Source organism: Leuresthes tenuis, unplaced genomic scaffold (genome assembly GCF_036924035.1).
Source record: "Leuresthes tenuis unplaced genomic scaffold, fLeuTen1.0.hap1 SCAF_5, whole genome shotgun sequence".
Taxonomy (NCBI): Eukaryota; Metazoa; Chordata; class Actinopteri; order Atheriniformes; family Atherinopsidae; genus Leuresthes; species Leuresthes tenuis.
The window spans coordinates 37,754,553-37,781,783 of NW_027325359.1; the positions used below are offsets into that span (position 1 = coordinate 37,754,553).

General features: G+C 44.7%; 2 protein-coding genes across 3 annotated transcripts in view; one reads left to right on the forward strand and one right to left on the reverse strand.

Annotated features, from left to right (window-relative positions):
* The window catches only part of wwp2 (WW domain containing E3 ubiquitin protein ligase 2), a 304,365-nt gene that overhangs the window by 176,303 nt on the left and 100,831 nt on the right, over positions 1–27,231 (forward strand). The gene's annotated exons all lie outside the window — the stretch shown is intronic.
* Positions 9,148–16,138, reverse strand: dnajc24 (DnaJ (Hsp40) homolog, subfamily C, member 24). Of its 2 annotated transcripts, XM_072386804.1 has the most exons (5): positions 15,872–16,131; positions 15,680–15,783; positions 13,833–13,959; positions 11,401–11,469; positions 9,148–9,447 (listed from the first exon to the last, which is right to left on the reverse strand). In XM_072386804.1, the coding sequence occupies exons 2-5, from the start codon at positions 15,779–15,781 to the stop codon at positions 9,263–9,265; spliced, it is 483 nt and encodes a 160-aa protein (XP_072242905.1). In that variant the 5' UTR covers positions 15,782–15,783; positions 15,872–16,131; the 3' UTR covers positions 9,148–9,262. The 2 variants fall into 2 exon arrangements, with proteins under 2 accessions (XP_072242905.1, XP_072242906.1); XM_072386805.1 differs by lacking the exon at positions 11,401–11,469 and having other exon boundaries at positions 15,872–16,138.

Here is a 27,231-nt window from a genome sequence, read left to right on the forward strand (position 1 = left end):
TGGCTGGTAGGCAAACTGCAGCAGGTAGATAACGGCGTCATCCACCCCATGTGTGGCTGGTAGGCAAACTGCAGCAGGTAGATAACGGCGTCATCCACCCCATGTGTGGCTGGTAGGTAAACTGCAGCAGGTAGATAACGGCGTCATCCACCCCATGTGTGGCTGGTAGGCAAACTGCAGCAGGTAGATAACGGCGTCATCCACCCCATGTGTGGCTGGTAGGCAAACTGCAGCAGGTGGTCTGAAGGTGGTCGAGTATGATCTTCTCCATGGCCTCCATCAGATTTTAAGTCAGTGTGGCGGCTCTAAAGTGGTTCAGCTCCCTGAGGAACAGGAACCACACAGGAGGTCCTCCACAGGATAGGACCCTCTCCAGGCTGTTAAAGATGTATGTGATCATCTCACAGAGCTTGGATGCACAGTCCGTCACCTCTCTGCAGCTGATGGCATCCATCGCTTTTTCATCAGCTGACTTCTCACTCAGTTGGCTGTGATGGAAAGAGTGTTGTGGGGATTTGAGGTGGGAGACTCCAAATAATCAAGATGGGGAAGGGGGCAGTAGAGCTGAGCTGGGACAAGGGATAGAGACAACTTTCAAATTTGAAGCAGCAACACACCCGAAACACAATGAAAAAAAGGTGTTAGTGAGGCAAAGAATGACAAAAGTATACCCTAGTTTACCCAGTCTACATAACAGCTTCTGGAGCTTCCCCAACCAGCAGGTTACCTGCTGCCAGGTGAGGGTGTCAGGATTGGGTATAAAAGCAGCTTCCACCAAAGGTTCAGCCTCTCCAACAAGGATGGGTCGTGGCTCACCGCTTTGGGCCAAACTCCATCAGAGAATCATCAATAAGTTCAGGAAATATTCCTCAGAGTCAGACTGTAAAGAACTTTGGTCTTTCAGCATCTACAGAGCAGAATATTGGGAACAGATTCAGGGAGTCTGGGGAAGTCTCAGTGTGGAAAGGCCAAGGACAGAAAGCCCTGTTGGATGAGCTCGGAGCCCTCAGGCAGCACTGCAGGAGAAACCGTCAGGCCACCATGATCCATACAGCCACATGGGCTCAGGAGGAGCTGGGAAAAGCATTTCCACTCAACACAGTCCACGGCTGCATCCAGAAATGTGAGCTGAAGCTGCATCACACCAGGAGGAAGCCATATATCAGCTCTGAGCAGAACCACGGCCCAGTTCTCTGGACTCCAGCTCATCTCAGAGGGACAGAAAGACAGTGGACACGTGTTCTGTGGGCAGATGAGTCCACGTTTCAGCTGCTTCTGGGAAAAACTGCTGAGAAAGAGCATCCAGCTGTTCTCAGAGGAAGGTTTAAAGCCAGCGTCTGTGATGGTCTGGGGCTGCAGCAGAGTCCAGGGCATGGAGGGCTTCATCTGGGTGAAGGTACCACTGAGGCACAGCTGGATGTTGGAGTTCTGCAGAGACAGATGCTGCCATCAAGGTGCCGTCTTTTCCCGGGAGGTCCGTGGTTATTTCAGCAGGACGATGCCAGACCTCATTCTGCAGGACTTCCAGCAGCTTCAGACACACAGAGTGTGTGAGCTCGGCTGCCTGCCTGCAGCCCACATCTGTCTCCTGCTGCAGATGTTGGAGCATCATGAAGAGGAGAACCAGACAACCAGGGACTGCTGAGCAGCTGGAAGCTGGGATTCAGCAGGAATGGACTCAGATTCCTGTGAAAAACTCAGTTCAAAGCGTTAAAAAGAGTCATTAAAGGAAGCTGAAGGAACACGATGGAAACATCTGGAGCAGCTTTCACTGAGTGCTGATGCTGCAGATTCTGCATTTTATTTTATTTTCTAAATACAATGAAGTTGGTCAGTGAAGACACTGAAATCATTTCTTTGGACTTGTGTTTATTAAATAAAGGTTCAAAGTAATGAACATGTTACAGATTTTCATTGTTTCTTAGACTATCTCCCAGAAACTGAATCTGTAGGAAAAGCAACGAATTAAAAAAGAAAACACAACAGATTAGTTTTAAGAGCAGAAATAGTGATAAAAAGAAAATGACTTTAAGGCCAATTTGTTGATTTGTTTAAATATTTGTTTAAGTCTGAGCACATATAACAAAGTGATAAAGACATTTGTTTTTAAGGATCTAACATAATCATCAGATCAATCAATGAGAAATTCAAACCTCAGACATGTTCTGGTTTAAAGTTGTTAAAGCCAGCCAATACAAAAGACATGTTTCCTCTTAAATAACCTGAAACTGTTGTGTGAACATCAAAATGATTGTGGGCTGGGCAAAACTCCCAATGTTTCAGTGTCGTAACAACAGCCCTGCCTCTGGGAACCAATCCCCTGTGGGTCTCATTGCCAACAGAGAGACAATGGTGTGGTGGGAGGTGGAGGTAGGAGGCCCGGGCAGGGCAAGGGGCAGGTAGAAAGGAGCAGATTAAGCAAAGAGGACAGAGCAGGGAGTGGGGGCTCGAGGCCTATTGGGGGCCTGTGAGCCAACACAGATTACTCACGCTTAACCTGGACTGAAGCAGATTAACACCAGCCAGGAGACACTACTCTCTTTTCTATTCTGCTCCATTCAAAGAGCAGCTTTCCTCGTGCCCTTATCCAAAGCTTTCAACACATTTATTTTATGGGGGGGGGGTTCTCTTTCTGTCTCTACAGCAGAGCTGAGGATCACTTTGTCAATGTGTAACTTATTTGGTCTTTCATTTGATACCGTTGATACCTGACATCCCCATGCTCCCATAGTTCAACATTTAAAACTAACAAAGTATTGGCTTGTTATGGGAAGATTTATTTTCAATACTAATTACACTCAGTGTCAGATTCTAAAGGGGAAGTTTGCTTTTTTTTAATGAGGATGAGTCCCTGCCTGTTAATGACAGGTAAGTAATTAAAGTTTATTTATTTAAGTCAAATAAATATGAAAATTAAGTGCCATAATAGCCAATAAGAGAGAGAGAAGAAGACTAAACATGTAGTTACAAATACAAATCAGCAAAATTCTCAACAAAAAGCCTGTTTAAACAAGAAAGTTCTTAACTGCATTTTAAAAGAGTCTAAAACTAAAACTAAACACAGGTTTAGTGGTCGGCTGTTCCACAGCTTGGTTGCCACAGACTGAAAGGTCGTGTACCGATAACAACTAACAAATTCTGAGCCTGTGAGCGATTTCAGATTGTAAAACAAACTCCTTATGCTGAGATGACAAAGTATAAGCTGATCTGAGGTCACTCCTAAATGCTATATAAATACAGTTCATCTGTCAACATTGTGCATAAAATATTATCTTTATTGTTATTTACTGAATAAAAATACACATATTATGTAATAATCTAAAATATTACTAAGAGAAGGATTATTGAAATAATTGCAAAGATGAAATTATACGTAATTATTTGAGTTAATACGTTTTTTACAGTATATGAGCTGGGTGGGGCTCCCCTTGGGTGGGGGTGGGCTTTGGTCCAGATGGTTAGTTGAAAGAGATCTAAAGCTTTCTAATTGTAGGTGGTGTGTTGATGAAAGTGATTTTGTGCCCAGCAGATTCTTCCAACCCTTCAATTAAACATCAGCTGTCAAACACACACAGACACAAGCTCCCTGGCCCAAACTCACTCTTTGGATGCTCTCCTTCGCTACATAACATTATTTCTATTTGTCAAAGCATTCTGGAGAAAAAATAATACGTTTAGAATCCAGATAATGCAAACCATCATCTCCCTCCTCTCTGTGAAGTCCTTCCTCTCATCTTTCCTCTTCGTCTCTGTGCTGTTGGCAGAAACAGAAGAAATGGATGGATGGATAGATAGATAGATAGATGGATGGATGGATGGATGGACGGACGGACGGACGGACGGACGGACGGACGGACGGACAGACAGACAGACAGACAGACAGACAGACAGACAGACAGACAGACAGACAGACAGACAGACAGACAGACAGACAGACAGACAGACAGATAGATAGATAGATAGATAGATAGATAGATGACGGATAGATAGATAGATAGATAGATAGATAGATAGATAGATAGATAGATAGATAGATAGATAGATAGATAGATAGATAGATAGATAGATAGATAGATAGATAGATAGATAGATAGATAGATAGATAGATAGATAGATAGATAGATAGATAGATAGATAGATAGATAGATAGATAGATAGATGGATAGATGGATGGATAGATGGATGGATGATGGATAAGAGATGATCCTCACACAGAGCTTCTGTCAGCTGTGACCTTTGCAGGCTGAGTGACCAGAGAGAGCAGTCATTAGCAGCCATTTATTCCTTTGTGTGTCTGCCGCAGCCCCGCTGAGAAGAGAATAGCTCTGTCATTCTCAACCTGTGGGTTAAGACCACTCTGCAGTCATATGATCATTTTTCTACATAGAAAGATATGTTTTTACAATAAAATCATTTCCTTTTTTCCAGATTTTACCCTATTTTTGCTTTTCTTGTTGCTTCATCTTCTGAGATAATTAATCATATGAAAGTTAAACTTGTTTTACATGTTTTGGCTAAAGAAAATGTTCAATACTTTTGTCATCCTTTTTATCATTACGTTATACCGACTATTATATTTCAAATGTGCATCCATACACAGATATACAGTTTGAACTGATGTTTTTAGTACCATACTCACCTGTGAGCAGTAATTTCCGCTCACAAGGATTATTAAAAATATGGGGTGAAACAAAATTGGTTACTCTAGTCCAATAATAAATAGAATTAAAAAAAGAAATAGCTAACAAAAGATATGTACAATAAGCAAGATAAAATACGCAAAATAAGTGGAAATGAACTGCAATGACGAGACACAGCAGTATTCAACAGGCCTGTACCATTGAGGTAGTGTGCAAGTAGAATTAAAGTGACATTCAAGTGATAATGATTGTTATTTTTCCTGACTGCACATGTGTTGGGAATCCTTTCAGCAACCCTGCAAACTATGCTGCTGCTGGTCTTGCTGAAAGATGATGATGTTTTCTCGGGTCTGTGTTGCAAAGCAAGTTCAACAGACTAAACGTATCTTTGGTTATCTGGAACCAAATAAACGCTCACAATCAATTAAGTTGGAGGTGATGAGCTTTCATCCATGTTGATATGTCAGAGAGACAGTCTGAGAGACAGTCTGAGATTCGTGCTGAGACCGTGTGGTCGTCAGGTGGGAATGACAGATAGAGCTGGGTATCATCAGCATAACATTGGTATGAGAAGCCATGTGATCGGCTGATCTGTCCCAGTGAGTTGGTGTATATGGCAAAGAGAAGAGGTCCCAGTACTGAGCCTTGGGGGACCCCTGTGGCGAGGTGGTGTGCTGCAGAAGTGTGACCAAGCCAGGATACTTTGAAGGACTGACCAGTGAGGTACGATTCAAACCAGGAGTGTGCTCTCCCTGTGATGAGAGTATGGACCAAAGGATGCTGAGGTTGACTGTTAAATGCAGCCGATAAGTCGAGCAGGATAAGTACAGAGGACTTAGCTGTCGCTCTGGCTTCTTTTAAGGCTTCTGTCACAGCTAACAGAGCCGTTTCGGTGGAGTGTCCACTTTTAAACCCAGATTGGTTTGGGTCAAGGAGGCTGTTCTGTGAGAGGTAATCAGTAACCTGCTTAAAGACCTTTTCAACGGTTTTAGACAGAAACGGGAGGAGAGAGACCGGCCGATAATTCTCCACATGAGTTGGAGGGAGGGAAGGTTTCTTGAGCAGCGGTGTAACCTGAGCTTGCTTGAATGTGGAAATGTGCCCGAAGTCAGTGAAGCATTAATCACATGCTGCTGCAGTTACAGCAGGAGCAATGGATTGGAGAAGATTAGTAGGACTGGGTCCAGCGGGCATGTAGTAGGACGGCTACATGTGAGGAGTTTAGACACACTGCTCTGAGCCAGAGGGATAAATGAGGAAAATGATGCAGTAGGACTTCTGCATGCAGATTTTGTGGTAAAAACTTGTGGTCGGTCGGAATTGGATGTTTAATTCTGCATCCAATCCTTGGCAGTGCCAGCAGTTCTTCTCTTGTCTACACTGCTCTATACTGCTAGCAGTGCACACTGTCAAAAAAATTTAAAAATAAAAATAAAACAAAATGTAAGTAAGAAGCAGATCACTAAAAATCACTAAAAAGTTTAGATAAAAACTAAAAATTACATAATTATAAAAAAATTACAAACCAAATTGAGAGCTACACAGACTTTCTGCCGATAAGGCCGACGCAACCGATGGCTGCATACCTTCAAAATGGCAATAAACCTGTCCAACCTTTGCAGGTATCAAAACTGTCAGTGGTTGATGTGATTGTGCTGAGGACATTAAAAAAAACAGTGGTACTAGTTACTCTTATGGAATGATTTCGGCACATGGATCGACAGGTGGACTCTCAGATTTTGGAGAATTAATTCAGATAGCTGTTGTAAAAGGAAAACTTGCTTTCATTCTTAAATGATTGAATGCTTGGTACATTGAACACCTTAGAAGCTACGAGCTTGAAAACACAAATGAGATGTCTGACATCTTCCCATTAGCAGCTTACACTGCTGCAGGGAGGAGAATGGTGACACTGGAGCGATACATTTCTAAGATGCAGTTCTTCTTTTACACAACCAAACTGTGACAATGTTGCCGCGATTATGTGAGCCCTTTGGGGTATTGTTCAGTCATTTTTGCCCATACGTTTTGTATTGACCTCTTTACTGTTCAAGATGAGAAGGATAGCAGCCTGTGAGGCAGGCATCAAAATATCAAGAAAGGTTTTGACAAAGTTTGGAGCACCCTAACTTGGGAGTTGAATGTTTTTTACTTTCTCTTAGCACACGTTGTCCAGATGTTCAGGTCTGTGCAGTTTTAAGATGTATGGAGGCTAAAGAATGTAACACGGGATTGGATCATTCAAATTCCATAAATAGTATAAAACTGGTGTCACTTAATGTAAATGGGATGAATGATCCAGTTCAGAGGAGCAAGGTCCTGGCTAAATTGAAAAAAGAAAAGGCTCAAATGTTATTTTTGCAGAAAACTCATGAAAAATTAAAACGCTTTGGTTTTAGGAATACATTTTATAGTAGTTACAGACCCAGCCAGAAGAGGGGGGGTGGCTATCCTTCTCACAGATGCAGTTAAATTTGAATGTCTTAAAGAAGTTAAGGACAATGAAGGGAAATCTGTATTAATTAAAGAGAAGCAAGAAAACACAATGGTGACAGTGATCAATATATACCCTAGAAACTGTTTTTTCAAAACTCTGTTTGACACTATTGCTATGGAAGGCATTTTGATATGTGGGGGAAATTATAATATGGTCATGAAACATAACCTGGACACAATAAGCCCAAAAAGAAGCTAGAAGCATCTAACCAAGTTTATTAATACATCAGTGCAGGAAATGGGACTAATCGATGAGTGGAGAGAACTACACCCACGAGAAAAGGGCTATACACACTGTTCAGTATCTCATTCTGTCTTCTCCAGAACCGACTACTTTTTCATTAATACAAGTGAAACTCATAGGGTCACAGAATGTAAAATCGGGGTGGCAGACATATCAGATCACAGTGGGATCAGCTTCACAAAACACCTGCATAATGGGAAAATAAATACAATACGGAGGCTAAATGTGGGCTTCTTGAATAATAAGGTGAATGTGGAACAGATAAGAGAAGAAATAAAAAGGTACATAGAGCCAGTGTGTTGAAGCATCTAAAACCTGCAGGACAGCGGCCCTCCAGGACCGGAGTTTGACATCCCTGGGCTGGATTGTACAGGCGAAGGTACAAAATGTAAGGCAGAAATCGTGGTCAAAAACAGGCTCAAGGTCGATAATCAGGTAACTAGAAGCATAAGACAAAGTAACGCTGGGATGCTGTACAAGACGAACTGGCGACAAACAAAGGAAGCACAGGGATTAAAATAGAGAGGGAAAGGGGGAGGGGAAACACAATCAGCCACAGGTGAAACACAAGAGGGAGGCAGGTAATCAGGGAAGACACAGGGGAATGCAGAAACCTAAAAGAGAAGACAGGTAAGGGATAAGGACAACTGAAAACAGGAACTTCAACCACCTAAAAGCAAGGGGGGCGAGGCTTTGCCTAACCTTACAGAATATCTTTATGCAGCTCAACGTTTGGCCTGTGGAGACCTGACTATGAGTCTAAATGGAAAGGTAGGTTCAGGGCTTTCAAACCCAGATATTGGTGGGGGATAAACATTTGATGCTTTCAGACATGCTATGAACCCAACAGTAGCATTTACACTTGAAATGTGGAGCACTGCTATAAGAAAATAAAAACTTAAGAGGGATATGTGTATCTGAGGGTAATTATCCTTGGATATATGGCGGTGAATGAATGGAATCTCTGGCACAAAGCGTGTCATACCCCGGTACCATAGGTGGCGCTGTCCCCATTTCAGCTATTGCTAATAGAGCCACTTCCTGTTGGCGTCTTCACCGCCAACAACAACAAACTCAGGCATTCAGAAAGATGGAGAACGCAGAGCGAGATGAAGCTGCGTCCCTCTCCCTCTGTGATGAGCTGGTTATGGAACAGAGATGCACAACTTTCTCCATCGCCTTGTTTCTTTCTTTCTGACGGCAGGAATATCGTCTCCTTCCTTCAGGGGGACGATCGCGGGAAAAAATTAATCTGATCCGATGGCACTGATGTAACCGCACTGAGCGTTCCCTCATGTCCCCGTCTTATCTGACCATTCTTTAATAACTTTTGAATTTACATTACTTGACTTTACGGCTTTTATCTGTAGAATAATTTTACAGATAAAAGGTGTCTGTCAGAGAATGCTGTAACCAGATTTAAAGAGTTGATTTCATCATCCTTTTCTTCACTGCCATGTGCTGATATGACACAGGATGGCTACCTAAACTTTACTCCAGTAGAACTTGACTCTCTTATTGACAGCACTATAGCTTCAATGCATACAACACTGGACGATGTTGCCCCTTTTTGCTCTGTTAGCTCATAGCTCTGTTAGCTCATAGCTGCTGTTAGCTCATAGCTGCTGTTAGCTCATAGCTGCTGTTAGCTCATAGCTCTGTTAGCTCATAGCTCTGTTAGCTCATAGCTGCTGTTATGTGGCTACCTGCAGCTATAGGAGAGCTAATGGAGGGATTTCTACACACACCTCAGCTCAGCAACACAGCCTCAATCCACTCACTGGATGCTTTATTAATTTGATACTTGTCCAACAAGGCAAATGTTGAGTCTAAACTGTGATGAAGCTCCGTATCATCGACGGTGAAACAATCATTTCAACATTTAAGTCTTTCCATTTAATGACCATGTGACGTAAACGGTGAGGGAACATGTGTCGCAGCAAACAAGGACGCCTCTGTGCTGTCCTGCTTCCTCCTCTTCATCATCTTGCTGGGATTTCCGTGTCTCCTCCTCTGAGATGCTGAATCCTCCTCCACAGCGACAGCAGTATGTATAAACACACTCCTCTGAAACAACACAGTAACATTTTAGAAAAGATACACCTGCCCTAATCTGGTAAAACAGTGACCATGTCAACAAGCAACCCCAGTTCCATAAAATTAACTGAAATCTAAATAACCCTCATAAATAAATTTTATTCACAGAAGTATAGAATTTAATTTTCACTGCATAGAACATTTGCACAGAATACATATCAAAAGGGGGAAACTTACAGGTCACAAACAAGTTGTGACAAAAAGCTCAGAAAGTAAGTGGTACTAAAACCAAACAGCTGGAGGAACATGTTCAAACTGATCAGGTCCATTGGCAACGGCTCAGTAACATGATTGGATATAAAAATCCATCCATTGTCGTGGACTCTGCTGATGATATAATTCACCCTTTTGGGATGTTGGTGCACAATATCACTTGTTAGTTGCATCTACTGTTCCTTTAAGAGTCTGATGGCTCTGCTTTTGGATCTTTATCTTTTTTACGGCATTAAAAGAATAAAGGCAGCAAGCTGTTTAATTTCTGACCACGTCCACACCATCTGTTTTCTAGGCTGGAGCCTATCCCAGCCATCAGGTAAGTGGCAGAGAACACCCAGAAGACCTTCAGTCTTCTCTGTCCAGAATGTCAAACATTCGTGAGCGAGGCCTCTGAGCAGCGCACACAGGCAGAGGTGAAGAAGAGTTGTCTGACATTAAGGTGGATGTGAAGCGGAGACTGGCTGCCCACCGCCAAAGTGTGGCCAAAACAGGTGGGGGGACAGGAGAAGAGGGGCCCACCCTGTTTGAACAGAGAGTCGGCGCAACTATGAGTTACACTGCTCTCTCAGGGGTGGTGGGAGCACATGTGGGTGACTCTGATTAAAGGTAAATACTTATATTTGTGTAACTCACAACAAACGTGTTCAGACAGTAATCAGAGCAGAAGTGCGCCGGGGGAAAGGTGAGGCTGATTAAGACATTTCACACTTTACACACGGGGTTATTAACATGAATAATTCACTAACTTAGCACGTTGTTACTAACTTTAATGGGGGGGGGGGGGGGGGGGGGGCACATGCTCAATGCACGTCACGGGATATAATATTAGGACAATTACACGAATAAAGTCACTCACCAAGACGCCACCCATCGTGCACAGTGCCAGCTTGTTGTGTGTTCCCAATAATTCTGTTACTCAGAATGTATGAATTGTGCGTTGAACCAGAGCACTTCACCACCTCAGCTGGCATGGCTCGGATCAGGGTCGACTGGCACAGTCCCAATCGGTTGGCCAGCTCCCTCTGAACGCCCCGGTTGCTTAAACCCCAGCGTGCACGTCACCTGTGGCACGAGCAGCGCACGGCTCCTCGCTGTGTTGCTCCAACACCGGCTGCAGCTCTGCCACAGCTCCAGGAGGATTGGCCTCAAAACGGCTGATGAGCCATCTGTCATCATGCAAATCCTCTCAGTCTCTGAACACACGCTCTCTCCTTATTGCACCATTTATAAAGTCTTCCAACAGCGCTAAAGCAGCCGTTGTTTTAATGGTGTGCACTGCAGCACTCTGCATGCTTTTATATCCTCTCTGACTGTAATTGCAGACACATGGGTGTGTTAATTGTTCAGCTTTAATTGTTAATGTGTTTCAGATGTGCACATCACTCAGTCTGAGGACAGATTGTGTTCACATTCATTTATTATAACAGTTTCCCAACATCACCTCTAAGTGTCGCCTTTTCTACAGCTGCAGAAAAGTGCGTACCACAGCCCTGAAGTTGGCGTGAGGCGCCGCACATTTCCACGGTCATTTCGCTCTGATACATCTGATCGTTGACGTGAAAAAGAGCGAACGCCACTTTTTGTGCTTAGGCCCTCTTTGTAATGAGGCCCCTGGTGAAACACTGCCTGCTCTGAAGTATTTCACACAGCCACAGAGCCAGTTTTAAAGTTATCCGTCTGCTTTATGTGTACATGGTGTGTCATTACCCTGGTCCCAAGTCATGTCCTCCAGATGCACAGCAGAGTCCACTGGCCAGTCCTGTTTCAGTTCCTGAGCTGAAAAACAATGCGTGGTTACTGTAGGAGCGGCAGGAGGAAGACAAGCCATATTATATGTGACTGTCGCCAGTAAGTCAGAGTTTGGACTGCTCATATTACTGAATAATCCAAATGATTAAACAAAAAAAATATGAGACTTTTTGAGTTATTTGTACTTATCAATTCTCTTTTCTTTCTTTAGCAAAAGTCAGCTATTTATTGGTCGAAACAAATAGTTCATCTTTTGTGAAGTCAAAGTGTGATGTTCTCCAAGTATCCTTCAGGGCATTTTCTGTTTGAATAGATTTTCACAGTCACTGAGAGGCGGGCCTTAAATGTAAAACCTTTCCTATGAAGCCTCTGAGAGGCGGGCCTTAAATGTAAACCTTTCCTATGAAGCCTCTGAGAGGCGGGCCTTAAATGTAAACCTTTCCTGTGAAGCCTCTGAGAGGCGGGCCTTAAATGTAAACCTTTCCTATGAAGCCTCTGAGAGGCGGGCCTTAAATGTAAACCTTTCCTATGAAGCCTCTGAGAGGCGGGCCTTAAATGTAAACCTTTCCTGTGAAGCCTCTGAGAGGCGGGCCTTAAATGTAAACCTTTCCTATGAAGCCTCTGAGAGGCGGGCCTTAAATGTAAACCTTTCCTGTGAAGCCTCTGAGAGGCGGGCCTTAAATGTAAACCTTTCCTGTGAAGCCTCTGAGAGGCGGGCCTTAAATGTAAACCTTTCCTATGACGCCCCTGAGAGGCGGGCCTTAAATGTAAACCTTTCCTATGACGCCTCTGAGAGGCGGGCCTTAAATGTAAACCTTTCCTATGAAGCCTCTGAGAGGCGGGCCTTAAATGTAAACCTTTCCTGTGAAGCCTCTGAGAGGCGGGCCTTAAATGTAAACCTTTCCTGTGAAGCCTCTGAGAGGCGGGCCTTAAATGTAAACCTTTCCTATGACGCCCCTGAGAGGCGGGCCTTAAATGTAAACCTTTCCTGTGAAGCCTCTGAGAGGCGGGCCTTAAATGTAAACCTTTCCTGTGAAGCCTCTGAGAGGCGGGCCTTAAATGTAAACCTTTCCTATGACGCCCCTGAGAGGCGGGCCTTAAATGTAAACCTTTCCTGTGAAGCCTCTGAGAGGCGGGCCTTAAATGTAAAACCTTTCCTATGAAGCCTGAGAGGCGGGCCTTAAATGTAAAACCTTTCCTATGAAGCCTGAGAGGCGGGCCTTAAATGTAAAACCTTTCCTGTGAAGCCTCTGAGAGGCGGGCCTTAAATGTAAACCTTTCCTATGAAGCCTGAGAGGCGGGCCTTAAATGTAAACCTTTCCTGTGAAGCCTCTGAGAGGCGGGCCTTAAATGTAAACCTTTCCTGTGAAGCCTCTGAGAGGCGGGCCTTAAATGTAAACCTTTCCTATGAAGCCTGAGAGGCGGGCCTTAAATGTAAAACCTTTCCTGTGAAGCCTCAGAGAGGCGGGCCTTAAATGTAAAACCTTTCCTAAGGAAACAGATGGATGAACAGAGACGGAAGGCTGCAGAAATGCACTGACAGACAAACTGATGATGTAAAGATGAAAAGACAGATGTTCACACACCACTTTTTACAATTCACTCTTGAGAAAACAGTCATTATCAAGTTGTACAGCTTGATGGTGATAATGACTCTGAACCACCAATAATTAGTTGCTTGCTTGGTTTTTAATTAGTGTTACACTGCATGAGGAATAATAACTGCTAAACTAGTGAAAATCTGAATGATGAGGAAGAAGCCTTCAGGTACATGTGCTGATGTGGCATCAGCAGGCGTCTCATCTCCTCCCTCTGACTGCCACTGGGCCACACCGAGACACCGGGCCACACCGAGACACCGGGCCACACCGAGACACCGGGCCACACCGAGCCACCGGGCCACACCGAGCCACCGGGCCACACCGGGCCACACCGGGCCACACCGAGCCACCGGGCCACCGGGCCACCGGGCCACACCGAGCCACCGGGCCACACCGAGCCACCGAGCCACACCGAGCCACCGAGCCACACCGGGCCACACCGAGCCACTGGGCCCCACTGGGCTACACCGAGCCACCGGGCCACTGGGCCACACCGAGCCACCGGGCCACACCGAGCCACCGGGCCACACCGAGCCACCGAGCCACACCGAGCCACACCGGGCCACACCGAGCCACTGGGCCCCACTGGGCTACACCGAGCCACCGGGCCACACCGAGCCACACCGAGCCACTGGGCCACACCGAGCCACGTACCTGGCCCCAGCAGAACTTTAACAAGCTGAGTGTTGCTGAGCGTTAAACCTGCACAGGAATGTAAAAGTCGTACAGTTTGATACAGACGCTGGTGTCTGTAGGACAGACAGACAGCAGGGTTAGGGGTTACCCTACCTCTCCTCTGCAGGTCATACTGCCTCCTGGTGTTCTGGTCTCTGAGGATCCTCCAGGCTGCTTCAACCTCAACAAACCTGCTCCCTGCTGCTTCTGAAGAAGACTGAAGAAGCCGGTCCGGGTGGTACTGCACACACACACACGCCAAATGTCACACCAACACCATCCAGCTGAGGAACAGATGCATTAACTTCAAAGTAAACTCAGAAAAGCTTTTTATTTTGCACCTTCAGCTGATCTTTAGCATCCAGGTCCTTTAGAGAAGAGGATGCTTTGGATCTGCTGCTGGTCTCAGTAACGGTTTGACTGAACAACACCGGACTCAGAAAGTATCTACAGTAACTTAAAGGCTCAGTATCACAGGGAGTTTTAGCTGCTGTTTCCCCTCAGTGATCAGAGCAGCTCACACCAACGTCTCTGCTGCTTCGTTGTTGTGCTTCAGCAGCAACTCTGATTAATAATTCAGCTGAAAATATATCACAGTAATCTCCTAAAAAACGATGTGGACGTGCAGTAAATGGACCGGCGCCTGCTTTGTTGCCAGAGTTGTCACGGTGTGAAAGGACTGGGTCACACAGAATCAGAGCCGTCATGTTTCAGTGCCACAGAGTCGTGTTGCTGACAGAGTTTAGAGCACAGACTGTACACCACAGAACCCTGTTCACACCGAGCGTTTCAACAGTCGGGTTTGGGTTGGGTTAAGGTTAGGTTAAGGGTTAGGGTTGGGTTAGGTTAGGTTAGGTTGGGTTAGGTTAGGTTAGGTTAAGGTTAAGGTTAAGGTTAGGTTGGGTTAGTTCAGTTCAACACGTTTACATCTTCCTCAGTAAAGCTCAAACATTTGATTAGAGGAGGAAGTGTGGAGCTGAGCTTGGTTCATAAGCTGCGGCTCAGACTGACTGTTGCTGCTGAGCATTTGGAGGTGATGGGAACCTGCTGCAGGGGGTCCAAGTCTCTGAAAAACTGCAGAAGAGGGGGGGGGGCTGCAGCTGGGTCAGAGGAACTGGGTCAGAGGGTTAGAATCAGAGGAACTGGGTCAGAGGAACCGGGTCAGAGGAACCGGGTCAGAGGGTTAGAATCAGAGGAAGGTCAGAGGGTTAGGGTCAGAGGAACCGGGTCAGAAGAACCGGGTCAGAGGGTTAGGGTCAGAGGCACCGGGTCAGAGGGTTAGGGTCAGAGGAAGGTCAGAGGGTTAGGGTCAGAGGAACCGGGTCAGAAGAACCGGGTCAGAGGGTTAGAATCAGAGGGTTAGAATCAGAGGAATCGGGTCAGAGGAACCGGGTCAGAGGCATCGGGTCAGAGGGTTAGGGTCAGAGGAACCGGGTCAGAAGAACCGGGTCAGAGGGTTAGAATCAGAGGAACTGGGTCAGAGGAACCGGGTCAGAGGGTTAGAATCAGAGGAACTGGGTCAGAGGAACCGGGTCAGAGGCACCGGGTCAGAGGGTTAGGGTCAGAGGAACCGGGTCAGAGGAACCGGGTCAGAAGAACCGGGTCAGAGGGTTAGAATCAGAGGAACTGGGTCAGAGGAACCGGGTCAGAGGCACCGGGTCAGAGGAACCGGGTCAGAGGGTTAGAATCAGAGGAATCGGGTCAGAAGAACCGGGTCAGAGGGTTAGGGTCAGAGGAACCGGGTCAGAGGCACCGGGTCAGAGGCACCGGGTCAGAGGGTTAGGGTCAGAGGAACCGGGTCAGAGGCACCGGGTCAGAGGAACCAGCTCAGTGGCACTGGGTCAGAGGCACCGGGTCAGAGGGTTAGAATCAGAGGAACTGGGTCAGAGGAACCGGGTCAGAGGGTTAGAATCAGAGGAACCGGGTCAGAGGCACCGGGTCAGAGGCAGGTCAGTGGTTACCTGTAGAGCCAGCTGCTGGTATCTGTGTCTGAGTTGCTGGACCGAGTCAGACGGGCTCGCTCCCAGCACAGCGTACAGGTCCTGCTCCTCTGCGTCACACATGCCTGCAACAGCGCACAATGACGTCAGAGCAACACGTGCACAAACATCTGCGGGCTCACGCCTGTGGACGACATGGAGTCTGTTAATCACCTGAAAACCGGGAAATGCTCAAAGACGACGTGAAACCATCTGTCCGAGACCCGAACCGGAACCGGACAGTCCAGGAGTGAGAGCTCCGGAACAACTCCTCCGCAGATACCGAACAGGACGCTACATTAGGACCGCCCAGCTCAGCGGTTCTGGTCCACAGAACAGGACTTCGGTTCCAGCTAAACGTACTCCGGAAAAAACGGCTGCCTGGCGTAACGTTTGCTGCCGCTGCTGTCTCGTTGCTCCTGTCTTTAACCTGTCCCCGCATGCACTTCCGGTTCTGACGGCGAACACTTCCGGTCGCTTCTGAACTCTCAAAATAAAAGTCTGCTGAGCGCGTGAACAGGTGGTGTTGTTGGTGGCTGGCACGCGCACCGTGCTGCATCTGATGAGATCAATCAAGACAACAACCGCATTTATTTCATCTTTACATGTGAACTTCATCTGCTTTTAACAAAAGAAAGAAAAGATTTTAGTTTTTCTTAAGTCAAATCTTCAATCAATTTATTTCAGTGGTCATCACTCACAATAAATGCTGCAAATCATCAGTATCATCAGAAAAAAGTGTCAGTTTCCATATTTCTTACTTGTTGTATTTATCATTTATGTTTAAAATAAAGCTTTAAGGTCTCATCTATTGAATTAAATTCCATTTTAAAAACAAACACATATTGTTTAATTTCTGTGTAATTTGGTATTATATTGAGTATGATAGAAAAAAAATAGAAAAATACTTTATTCATCCCCCAGCGGGGGACACTGATATTGATTGATGAATGATTGATGACAGGTGATTCTGATCTGCCTGATCTGAACCTGTCAGGGAGTAGTTCATGCAGTTGGTTATTTAACAGTTGAACATTAAACATTTTGAGGATTGAGATGGTAAAGAAACAGGCTTGTTGTTGCTTGGTGGTGTCTGTTGACATATTTGAACAGACATATAACTTTAGCTATTTTCTTTTTGTCAGGAAATGTACCAGTTTGAAATGTAAAAATTACAGATTTGTGGAAAATTTTAAAATACCCTCAATGACCCTTTTAACCAGTGTCACATCAACATGTTGCAATCCAAAGATTTATTATTCTTATATTTCTTAACCATTTCTTCATTTTCATCCACAGCTGTGAAGAACATTAAGGATTTCTATATATCAATGTATCCAACTTTTCATTTTTCCTGCTAAATCTGCTCCAGAAATCATAAAGAATATTTTCCTCACCATCGATATCTTCTTCTTCTTTGCCAATAAAATACTCAGGATAGTTGTTTGACCCTTTTAACACTGAACTGAACACTGTTCAGTATGCCACACATGCTTTTAAAGTTATTTCTATTATTGTCTAATATTCTCTTATAATATTCCTTATTTCAAGGTCTTACGATATTATATTATTATATATGATATTAATGATTTTAATTTGATATTCTTCAGTTTGCTGCTTATTAAATCTTTGAACCGTGCATTTCTGTTGTACATGCATTCTGCAGACCTTTGTTATCCGAGGACATTATATTCATGGTTCCTACTATATGACTTTATTGGGCAGTTTTTATTATACAAAAATGTAAATATTTGAAGGAATTCTTCATGTGCACCAGTGGCATATCTTTTCCTGATATATTCACACCAGTCCAGTATCATTAAACTATTTATAAAATGTTGTCTGTGAAGGTGTCACAGTATGATGGGATGCTGGCGTCGGCTCATGCATTCATCCGCCATTTTAAGTTTAGTTGGATTTAGCAGGTCAACACTGAAATCTCCACAAACTGAAACTTTTTTGTAAATGTTTCCTCCATCCAGTCTTTAAAGGCTCCTCCTTCACCCATGTAAGAGCACTTCATTTTTCTGTCGTTTATGGCTGCTTAAAGGTGTGTTTAACTCAAAGTGCTGTAGTGTGGAACGGGAGATTGTCAGTAAAAAAACAAAAGTATGATTTTATATTTATGTACCAGTTTTACCAACAACATTCATCTCTAAAAGGTAGTTTCTGATGATTACGTGTCTTTTTAACATTTCTTATATTTCCTTTATTCTGTTGTGGCTGTAATGTAAACAGAAGGACCTCCTCTATCGTTTCTTTTTGCAAAAGAGGTGAAGAACCTTCAGTTGCTTTGACAACAGTGCCCCCCCCTCTGAAACCCTAAACTGGATTAAGCGGGTGTAGAAAATGGATGGATGGATATTATATATATGAATAAATATCAACCTTTCCAGCTCCATAGTTGTCCCTAACCGGTAAAGGTTCTCTGCCTTATTATTTCTTCTATGCAACCTTAATAAAAACGGCCCAGAATGTTCTCTCTATGTTTCTCTCTGATTCACACAAAGAATGAGAGTGGAATATACATCAAGTATAGGATAACATCTTCCAAAAGCTTACAACTGACATGTTCATTAGAGTAAATCTAATGAAACCTAGTGTCATTTCTTTATCACACCACTGTTCAATTGACTAATATTTTAAAATGTAGATTTATTAACCGATCTCTCCACCTTGGATATGTTTCACAGAACCACAGAGTCCTCTCATGAATTCTTAAGATAACATGAAATATTGCTGTTGATGACTCTATCGGGGCTCCAGGTGAATAACAAATAACAGACAGTGTGGTTCAGTCTTGGGTCTGAATGCAGCTGTGAGGAACATTAATGGACAAGTGACCCATGTCTCACTGATTCTTTTTTAACAGACTGATGAGCCTGATGAGCCTCATCTCCAAAAAAGTGTTGTTTTTTGTAACCTTACATAAATTTTGCTTTATAATAAAGAGCAGCTTCAGCACTTTGCCAAGAACAGGACAAAGAAAGCCCGGGTCGTTCTCAGGGCATCTGAATGCTACTGACTGAGACTACACACACACACACTGACAATGAATACTTGCCACTTGACTAATTGGCCTTAATTCACCCAAAATGAAGAAATAATTAACTGCACACCAATTTCAGTCAACCCATGCCTTCCCGTTCCCTCTGAGGTCTCGTTAAGAACCATGACAAAGTGACAGACAGGAAGTCAGATCATAGGTGTCATTATGTCACCTCATCTCCTCTGATCCCATATCAATTAACAGATCATTTCTGGTCTGTATTTCAGGACAGATATCCCAGCATGTGGTCCTGTGCTGCTCTTTCCTGGATACAGTTTTAATGGTTTAGCAGCAGAATTTGGCACAGTGGTCTTTGTTTTCATCGTGTATGATAATGTTACAGAGGCCAGATTTGGGAGAAATGTTCTTTCTACTTATTTTGCATTCTGGGATGCAGTTTTATGCAACAACAGGGAACCCTGAATTATCTCAATAGCAGCTGTGAGTAGATCTGGCTGAATTATCCAAATACTAACAAATGAAGCTCCAATCTCCATTAGCACAGGAAACACTGGATCAACGGGTAGGGTTAGGGTTAGGGTAACCCTTAACCTTAACCTTAACCCAACGCTGGATTATTTTCATCTGGCCATGCTATCTGGAATTCATGTGGACAGGTAAGAGTGAGCAGCCTGAGCAGCCGTCAGTTAGAGGCCTTAAAATGCATCGGGGAAGAAAGAGATGTGTGGTAAAAGAAGGGCAGTGTGGCCGCATCGATCAGTACTTTTTAAGAAGTCAATCGAGTAATTTGGATGAAGTCCAGCAGCAGGTAGAGAACCACAGTCCGAAGGATAAGGAGGAGGAGGTTCTAAGAAGGGATGCAGCTGATCCTGAGGCCAGTTAGAGAGAGAAATATGGTGAAGTGGCCGGCAAATAGCAACAAAGACTGGGAGGCAGTCAATAAAGATTTGTTGGTAATATTAGTTAATGTCTGTGTAACTAGCCACATCCTGATCCCACCACTCCTGGCTCCGACACCGCATCCAAATACTTTCTGTGCAGATGTTGCAGTTATTGCTCCACATAGAGCCATCATTAACATCTGAATTTTCTTTCTCCTCTTCCTCCTTCGTGATGTCACCGCTCACAGATTTGCCGGCTGCCGCCACACGCTATTTTTAGCACGAAGCCATACAGTCCTGCAGCACTGGTTGCCGTTGCCATGGTTGCCATGGTCGCTTCCATGAACACCACTGTGGCGTGGTCAATGGGTGTGATGTCATCAATGATCAACTGCGGGTCACTTCAGGAGCGTGAGCTGAGTAAATGTAGGCAGGCCACATTTAAAGAGCTAATGTGAGCAGCCAAACAAAAAATCGGGTTTGAGCAGTAAATCGGAATTGTGCATTAAGACCTGCAGTGTGAACGTAGCCTCAGAGAGTTGAGCAGTGCTGCTGCTCTTTCAGTTCGGTGCAGAGACAGAGATAAGGAGGCAGTGCTTGACTGAAGAGGATATGACAGACTGAAGTGACGGGCCTTGGGAGGAAAAGGCAGGAGCTGCAGGAACAAACAAGCTCACTGGTGACTGAAACAGTTGGTCTGGGAACCAAGTGTCTTCACTTCACTCACTTCCTCTGGCTGGAGCTATCTCAGTTTCTTCCTTTTCTCTCAGTCACTCAACAGAGTGGACCCATCCCACAGTGGACCCATCCCAGAGTGTATCCATTCCTGAGTGGACCCATCCCACAGTGGACCCATCCCAGAGTGTATCCATTCCTGAGTGGACCCATCCCACAGTGGACCCATCCCAGAGTGTATCCATTCCTGAGTGGACCCATCCCACAGTGGACCCAACTCAGAGTGGACCCATCCCAGAGTGGACCCATCCCAGAGTGTATCCATTCCTGAGTGGACCCATCCCACAGTGGACCCAACTCAGAGTGGACCCATCCCACAGTGGACCCAACTCAGAGTGGACCCATCCCAGAGTGGACCCATCCCAGAGTGGACCCATCCCACAGTGGACCCATCCCAGAGTGTATCCATTCCTGAGTGGACCCATCCCACAGTGGACCCATCCCAGAGTGGACCCATCCCAGAGTGTATCCATTCCTGAGTGGACCCATCCCAGAGTGGACCCAACTCAGAGTGGACCCATCCCACAGTGGACCCAACTCAGAGTGGACCCATCCCAGAGTGGACCCATCCCAGAGTGGACCCATCCCTGAGTGGACCCATCCCAGAGTGGACCCATCCCAGAATGGACCCATCCCACAGTGGACCCATCCCAGAGTGGACCCATCCCAGAGTGGACCCAACTCAGAGTGGACCCATCCCACAGTGGACCCAACTCAGAGTGGACCCATCCCAGAGTGGACCCATCCCACAGTGGACCCAACTCAGAGTGGACCCATCCCAGAATGGACCCATCCCACAGTGGACCCATCCCAGAGTGGACCCATCCCAGAGTGGACCCAACTCAGAGTGGACCCATCCCACAGTGGACCCATCCCAGAGTGGACCCATCCCAGAGTGGACCCATCCCAGAGTGGACCCAACTCAGAGTGGACCCATCCCAGAGTGGACCCATCCCAGAGTGGACCCAACTCAGAGTAGCCCCATCCCAGAGTGGACCCATCTCAGAATGGACCCATCCCAGAGTGGACCCATCCCACAGTGGACCCAACCCAGAGTGGACCCATCCCAGAGTGGACCCATCCCAGAGTGGACCCATCCCACAGTGGACCCAACCCAGAGTGGACCCAACCCAGAGTGGACCCATCCCAGAGTGGACCCATCCCACAGTGGACCCAACTCAGAGAGGACCCATCATTGCAAGTCATCTTAAAACTGTTCTTGGCCATAGAAATGAAATAGGAAACCAAATCACTCATTCATAACAATTAAAGTCCACAGAAAAACCAGCTGCAGCAACAGTTACTACTATATGAATGACTTTGATGAAAAATGTATGTTTCTATGAGCCTTTGCACTTCCCAGCATGAAACAGTCCATGCTCAAAGCTGCTTCTTTTGCTGTTGCTGAAACACATTTCAAGCCAAAAGGAAGGCAGATTAGCAACTTTACATGATGTGCTAACTTTTGTTTAGAATTCCTCTAAGACACATCTTTTTGCTTCCATAGATCGTGGTGTAAGGGTTTCCAGGTGTTGTACACTTAAGTCTGCCATAAATCATTCAATGGCAGTGGTTCAGTTAGACACCCTCTTACGGCCGGAAGGAGTATTACAAAAAAAACCACTGACAAATGAGCAACTCTTTGCTTAGGGTTAACCCACAGCATTTCGTGTATTCTGATAAATCCTACTTCAATATCTATACGTGTGTATATATATACTTTTTTTTTTAAAGTCTATAATTTTTTCTCAGCACATCAGTCTGTCAGCCTCTGAGCCTCTGGTCTGTAGGAAGACTTTTCCCCAATAGTCATTACTGTTGATCTTAAGAACGGTGTTCATACTGTACAATGACATTATTGTGCACAACAGATGGTATAGAAAAGGGTTTAAAACAGCCCTCTGGGGCTCCTGTGCTGAGTGAGAATGAAGAAGCATTGAAAGAGCTATTCTGACTGATTGTGGCTGATTCTCAGAAGCTCCAGTATCCACAGGAAAATGTTATGATGAAGGCCTAAACTGCGATCAGACGGATTTCTTTTAGGGTTTTTTAACTTTAACCTCCGTGTGTGTGTGGATGTAGAAAGAGATGAAGTTAATCAGGTAAAATATGGTTCATAACCCCTCTGAGTATGTGTGTGTTAGTGTTCATATTAATGTGGAGTCCAACAGGTTTGATGTAAAGGGATTTTTGAGGGTCAAAGCTTGGTTTTATGGTTAGAACGAGGCCAGGGGTTAGGTTTAAAGTAAAGGTTAGGGTTAGGCATTCAGCTGCAGGTTCAGGATGAGGGTAAGGGACCAGGGAAAGTATTCTGACAATAGAGAATCCCCACGTGAACATAAAATAAACCCGTGTGTGTGTTCACACGCATGCATGTGTGTGCTGGCTCACTTTCACACGTAGAGCAGCTGGTTATTAGAAATGTGTGAGCTTAACAAACAACACTAACAACAATAACAGCAATGGCTGGCTCATTAAAGGTAGAAGAAAAGAACAACCGGGCAGACAGTACACACATGCACGTGTCTCCCGTTTGTTGTAAATTACAAAAGACAATTAAACATGATAAACAAGTAGAATGATACAAGTATTATAATATGCCATTCAGAATTACTGACCCTCACATCAGATTCTTTCTCTACAGATAGACACTCCTTGCAAATGGTGAACAGATGTTCATTAGAAAGGTGTCATTTAAAATAATAGTAATCAACAATTTCAGAAACAACAGCAACCACACTACAACATAATGAGAACTCTCTCATTAACCTAATCCACAGGTGATGTTATTTTCCTTAATAAGAAAAGGTTGAGACTGAGTGAAAATAACAAATGATTATGATTACCATGAATTGAATTCCAACTGGCTTGAATTCGACTGTATTATTTAAGTGAGATGACAATTGTTGTAATTTGGTGCTATATAAATAAAACTGAATTAAAAATCCATACATTTTCTATACCATCAATCCGTCAGTCGGGTCGCGGGGGTGGGGGGCTGGAGCCTTTCCCAGCAGTCATCGGGTGAAAGGTGGGGTTCACCCTGGACAGGTCGCCATCACAGGCCACACAGAGACAAACAACCACACACACTCACTCCTAACCCAAACCCTAGGGACAGTTTAGAGTCACCAACTAACCTCACATGCAAGTTTTTGGACAGTGAGAGGAAGCCGGAGAACCCAGAGAGAACCCACGCTTACATGGGGAGAACATGCAGAAGGGCCCCAGAACATTTTCTATACCTGTTTAATCCGTCAGTGGAGTCATGGGGGGGCTGGAGCCTATCCCAGCGATCATTGGGCAAGAGGCAGGGTTCACCCTGGTGGACATCAGGCCCTGTGGCAGGTCACAGGAAGTGGGGGTTGCCAGTCTCTGGCTGCCCCCCGGTCTATATCCCCCCCTGCCTTCTGGCTCCTGTACACACACTCACACATGTAGGGTTTGGGGGGCATGTGTTCTGTGGGGTGTCGGTGTTTATATGACCGATGCAGAGGAAGAGTGCTGCAAAAGCTGCTCAGCCACATAGAAAATACCTTCAACCCTGTACATAACATAGGAATCAAACAACAAAGTGTGTTCAGTCTGGGGGGTTCTCAGGGGGGTTCTCAGCTCCACAACGACAAAATATAGATCAGGAGGTCGTTCCTGCTCACAGCAGTGACTTCTTTCTATGATGATTAATGAGTAACAGTCGCTTTTTATACTTATACAGCAATAAATAATAACATTTTTAATTGAACACATTATTATCATTATTGTTGTTTTATTAAACCTGACAAAATAGCTGACATAGTGAAATGCACCAGAGCTTTTTTTAGGAAGCAGCTACCGGGTCAGATTCTCTGCAACACACACACACTCAGACTTATGCTAGTTCAGCAGTCAGAATTAGCTAAATGCTTCAGAGCACATCAAACTACCACACATTAATCACATGCACAAAGCGCACGCTTCACAGCTGAGCAGCGTCACCTGGCCAGGACAGGTGGTGGCTTCCTTTCATTATGCTAACGTTTCTACCTGCTTCCCTCACTCGTGTTTCTCAACAATTCCCAGCGAGGATTTGAGGGAGATGCAAGGATGGAAACATCTGGAAACAACATTTTCAAAGAGATTAGAAGACCTCCATGATAGTGGATCCTAAAAAAATGGAACCAAGATGGTTTTTCTGTAAAAATATGCTAAGCTGATGCCTGTCCTCAAAATGAAGACTTCAGACCAATGTCCTCTCAAGTAGCCTATCTAAGGCCAATCTAAGCCTATCTAAGGCCAATCTAAGGCCAATCTAAGCCTATCTAAGGCCAATCTAAGCCTGTCTAAGGCCAATCTAAGCCTGTCTATTCATATAAACCTGTAACTTTTCTGTTGTAGTTTTTTATCCTGCTGTAAGACACGAAGGCTTTGTGAATATAATGCCATCACTGTAACAGAAGGTAGCCACCTGCCTTGATAGGTTTACGTTTTATTGGTTTCTTACAGCTCATCTGTGTGCAGCCAGCCTCAGTCAGGACAGCTGTCTGACCTCTTCTTTCTGAAACTATAGGTTTCTACTGTAGGTGGTGTTCTATAGATTCACAGAAATACCCAGCTATGGTGTTGATGTATAACTTAACAGTGCCACTGTTTCATATTCTCTGCAAATGACACCTTGCTATATTTTCTCTGTATTGTCACAATATATTTCTGTGATGTCACTGTACAGCAGACACTGTTAGCCTCATTGTGTGTGCTGGCATGAGTGTGTTAACAGTGGACTGGGTGTCATGAATGTGTCATTGTGTGTGCTGAAGCGTAAGTGTGGGGCATGTGTATGTATTCATGCATGCAATCAATTAATCTCAAGTGTGTGTGTATTGAAGCATGCGCTGTGTTAATTGGAAGTGTGTGTGAATTCAAGTGAAGCTGAAGTTCATACAAACTCAGACGAGGAGAGAAAACTTCATCCTTCCACTCATGTCAGCTTCTGAAGAAAAACTGATGAATTTTTACACTTTAAATGGAAAAATGAAAGAAGTGCATTAATAGGTGTAGATTTCCTGGAAATGAGTCTTTATATATCCATTCTTTTCATTAGTATTGTGGGTAAATACCACCAAAAAACTGTGGATCTGATTCTTACAGCAGAGGATTTTACAGCTCTGAGCTCATAAGAAATCTCACAGTCCAGCAGACAGATTACATACTTTTGTACACTGAAACAACATTGGAAGTTTTAACATCCCATCATCCTTTTAACATCACAAGAAATCGAGTATTACCCCAGAATTGGGCAAATACGATGAAGAGAAACTTCTACACATGCAGTGCATCCCTTTTTGTTAGGACTCTTTTCTTCAGCCCCTTTCACACACAAGATATTAACATCTTCACCACAGTTTATGCATTCAGCTTTTATCCAAAGCCACTTGCACTCATTTCCCTGGTAGGCAGCAGATAGCATAAGGGAGTCTGAGCTCTAACACGTCTAACTGCCACCACCATGCTCAGCCCCTGTATATCATTGTGTTAACTGGCTTCCTGGGTCCCAGTATGGCTGAACAGCAACACCTCTCCTGGCCCTCGGTGTACTGTGTACTGCAGAATTTGCAGTTCTTTCTTTGGGGCTCTTGCAGCTTCACATACTTGCCTTCACTCACTGCAACATGCACAAGCATTGATATACACTCCACTCCTCCAGCTCTGGGGTGTTACATGCGAGCTGAGCTCTTGATAGTGTGTCCTTTTACCTTTTCCTCTGCTGCACACAACACTCAGATCATATCACTGCAGATGCAGCTGAGGATGGGAGTTGCTAAAGCCTGGAAAAGGCTTTTCAGTGAGATGGATGCCATGTAAACTCCATAATTTTCGAGTAGCTGCCACAGAGGTGCATCCTCTTCCCTGTTCACTGCGATTGCAGGTTTGGATTAAACTTGGAAAAATATGTGACAAATCGTAGAGCGTGCCTGACACCTTCTCTGCCAAAGAGTGGAGCCATGCCTCGACTTAAGGCCTGGACATACCCCCCAAGAACAGAGGAATTAGTTCTATCTCAGAGGGCTGCACGGAAAGAATGGCGTCAATCCTCTCTCACAGCCCTGGTTTCTTGCAGCTTATTCTCTTTTTTTAACTTTTTTCTCATGTCTGACAACTATGATGTGATTGGTCAGAAATTTGAAGTGGGCGTGTTTAATGTGGAAAAGCAGAAATATCGTCATGCCTGCTTTTTCCCAATCACGAATAGTACGCAACAAATCTTCTTCCCCTTCAAACTTGTTGTTCTCCTCTTCCTCCGCCTCCTTCGTCAGCTGAAAATGTGCCGTCTCTGCCATTGCCACCGTGCTGTCGCTGTTGTTTCTGTCAGATTCCCACAATGCTTAGCGTGCATGACTCGTGCTGCAGTGGCCCTATGAGGACTTCCCAGGAGTCCTCACAGGGCTTCTCGTGAAGCATGAAATGTCCTGGTCCAATGAACTTGGTTCTTGTCCCCGCCACCTCGAGTAAACAAACAGATTTCTCGCTTCTTGCGGCGTATGTAACACCCATAAAGCTGTGCCTGGCTTCAGGCCAACAGACAGAAACCTTCATGAGTCACACTTGAGTTGGTGAATGAGGAGGAACGCCATCAAAGCCCGAGTTTGACGAGGCTTGGGTTGGTAAAGTGAATGAAGGGTAATTTGTTTTCCAGGAAACCAAGACAACAAAATAAAAGAAAAAAATTTTCTGATCAACTTTTACAAGCTTTTGTTTTAAATATTCAGAGGTGCTGAAGTTTTCAAATTGCTGTAAATTTGGTTAGTCTGCGTTCAACTTAAACAAAACCTTTTGAGTGAGTTTCCCAGGAAATATTTACTCACTTAGAGATGAGTGAGCTCACCTTCACCAGCTGCATCTCCGGCCTTGAGACTAAATGTAAAGTTCCAACA